Source organism: Alosa sapidissima, chromosome 6, assembly GCF_018492685.1.
Source record: "Alosa sapidissima isolate fAloSap1 chromosome 6, fAloSap1.pri, whole genome shotgun sequence".
NCBI lineage: Eukaryota > Metazoa > Chordata > Actinopteri > Clupeiformes > Clupeidae > Alosa > Alosa sapidissima.
Genome location: NC_055962.1, coordinates 25793831 through 25796330, shown reverse-complemented (window position 1 = coordinate 25796330; position 2500 = coordinate 25793831). Strand labels below are relative to the sequence as shown.

The window sequence follows — 2500 nt, the reverse complement described above, 5'->3', positions numbered from 1 at the left end:
AGAAGATTGACCTGTCCTACCACCCACAGGTCATTATACATAATCCATATGGTAAACATATACGTAATATCACATTTAACCTGACAACAATGAACCTGTAATCTACTGCACAGCTGTGAAACAGGCAATGTGGAGAGTATAGTCATCTTTCAGTCTAAGTCACCAACATGTTTCCCAGCCAGCAGGAGAAAGCCTTACAGATCTGGACGATCCCCCAGGGTGGGTGCAGCCAAACACAGATCTGAGCATGCACACACACACACACACACACACACACACACACACACACACACACACACACACACACACACACACACACACATACACACACACACACACACACATGCCAGGACACAGTGAAACACACACATGTCCAGTTAAACGCCAGACGTGCATGCTGACGACAGGATTTCAGTACAGCTTCAAACCTGTGTAATCCTTTTCACATGGCCAAGGTCACAAGAGGAGAAATCAATAAAAAAATGGAAATGAAATAAAATAATAATAAAAATAAAAGTTGCGTCTGATCAGGAAAAGGCCTTTTTGAACAGTTATTTTTTTGGTGGCCACTGCATATGTCCACTGATATATATTGGAGGAGTATCACACGCACATACACACACACACACACACACACACACACACACACACACACACACACACACACACACGCACATACACACACACACACACACACACACACACACGCACATACACACACACACGCACACACACAGACGTGCTAGCGCCAGCACAGAGACCACCAAGCTGGGTTTCTTGAAAAAAAACATTTGAAATAAAAACAACAATTTGAAAAAAAAAAACCTTTGGAGAAAAATAATATCTTTGGTATTTTAAAATGTTAACTAGACCATGGGGCTTTGGTGGAGCCAAACAGCTTACGGCCAACACACCAGCCATCACAAGTGACACACACACACACACAAACACACACACACACACACACACACACACACACACACACACACACACACACACACACACATCAAGCTTACAACTGAACCAACACATAAGCACACATAACCCCCCGCCCCCTATACTAAGTTTTATATATTAAATTTGCCCCAAAAAACAGTGTACCAAGTACATTAACTGATGCCATATTTTCCTATGCCCTCAGTACATATGAGTGTGTGTGTGCGTGTGTGTGTCTGTGTGTGTGCCCTCAGTTCATATTAGTGTGTGTGTGTGTGTGTGTGTGTGTGTGTGTGTGTGCCCTCAGTACATATGAGTGTGTGTGTGTGTGTGTGTGTGTGTGTGTGTGTCTCTGTGTGTGTGTGTACCCTCAGTGCATATGAGTGTGTGTGTGTGTGTGTGTATGAGTGTGCTGAAAAGCACCTCTGAGACCCGTGTTCTCAACGTGTGCAGGAAAGTTATTGTGCATGGAGAAAGCAAGCTGTTAGTTTAGCACTTAAACAGTTCTGAGAGGTTCAGGAGGTCATTTGGTCCAGCCGCCATAAGACTACATAACGGACCTGTTTGAAGTGTATTAATTATTTACTACTAATGATAGTAGCTTGTTTTGTGACTATTTTTTATTTTATTAACTGTTGTCATCAGGGTTGTTATGAGTGTATTGCAGTGAGAATGCTTGTTGGTAGACAACACACTGCTGCTGGATATCTGAATTTCCCCTGCAGGGATGAATAAAAGTATCTATCTATCTATCTATCTATCTATATATCTATCTATCTATCTATCTATCTATCTATCTATCTATCTATCTATGTGTGTGCATGTGTGTGTGTTCATGTGTGTGCATGTGTTCATGTGTGTACATGTGTGTGTGTGTCTCACCTTGTATTCACGTGTGTGCATGTGTGTGTGTTGATGTGTGTGCATGTGTGTGTGTTGATGTGTGTGCATGTGTGTGTGTCTCACCTTGTATTCACGTGTGTGCATGTGTGTGTGCTCATGTGTGTGCATGTGTGTGTGTCTCACCTTGTATTCACGTGTGTGCATGTGTGTGTGCTCATGTGTGTGTGTTGATGTGTGTGCATGTGTGTGTGCTCATGTGTGTGCATGTGTGTGTGTGCATGTGTGTGTGTCTCACCTTGCCGTACTTCTGTGCGTAAGATCCCGTGAGGAGAGAGTGGAACACAATGATGGTCTCATCCAAATCCCACACGAACACTCGCTGCAGAAACATTTACATTTGAATGCATTCATGTAGTCATTTAGCACACGAACACGCACTGCCGAAACATTTACATTCACATGTATTCATGTAGTCATTTAGCACACGAACACGCTCTGCACAAACATTTACATTCACATGTATTTATGTAGTCATTTAGCACACACTTCTATCCAAAGCAACTTACACATGTCAACTATATTACAAGATATAGTCATTATTTCCCAGAGCAACTTTTCAGGCTACTGCCTGCTAGCCCAGCTCCTTAAGCACTACGCTACCATCAAAACACACACACACACACACACACACACACACACACACACACACACACACACAGAT

At 42.7% G+C, this 2500-nt stretch overlaps 1 protein-coding gene across 9 annotated transcripts in view; it reads right to left on the bottom strand.

Annotated features, from left to right (window-relative positions):
- The window catches only part of eya4 (EYA transcriptional coactivator and phosphatase 4), a 78493-nt gene that overhangs the window by 14632 nt on the left and 61361 nt on the right, over positions 1–2500 (bottom strand). For all 9 annotated transcript variants that reach the window (XM_042096359.1, XM_042096364.1, XM_042096366.1 and 6 more), the window contains one exon: positions 2075–2158. In XM_042096359.1, the coding sequence (XP_041952293.1) occupies positions 2075–2158 (84 nt within the window). The remainder of the gene's footprint in view (positions 1–2074; positions 2159–2500) is intronic.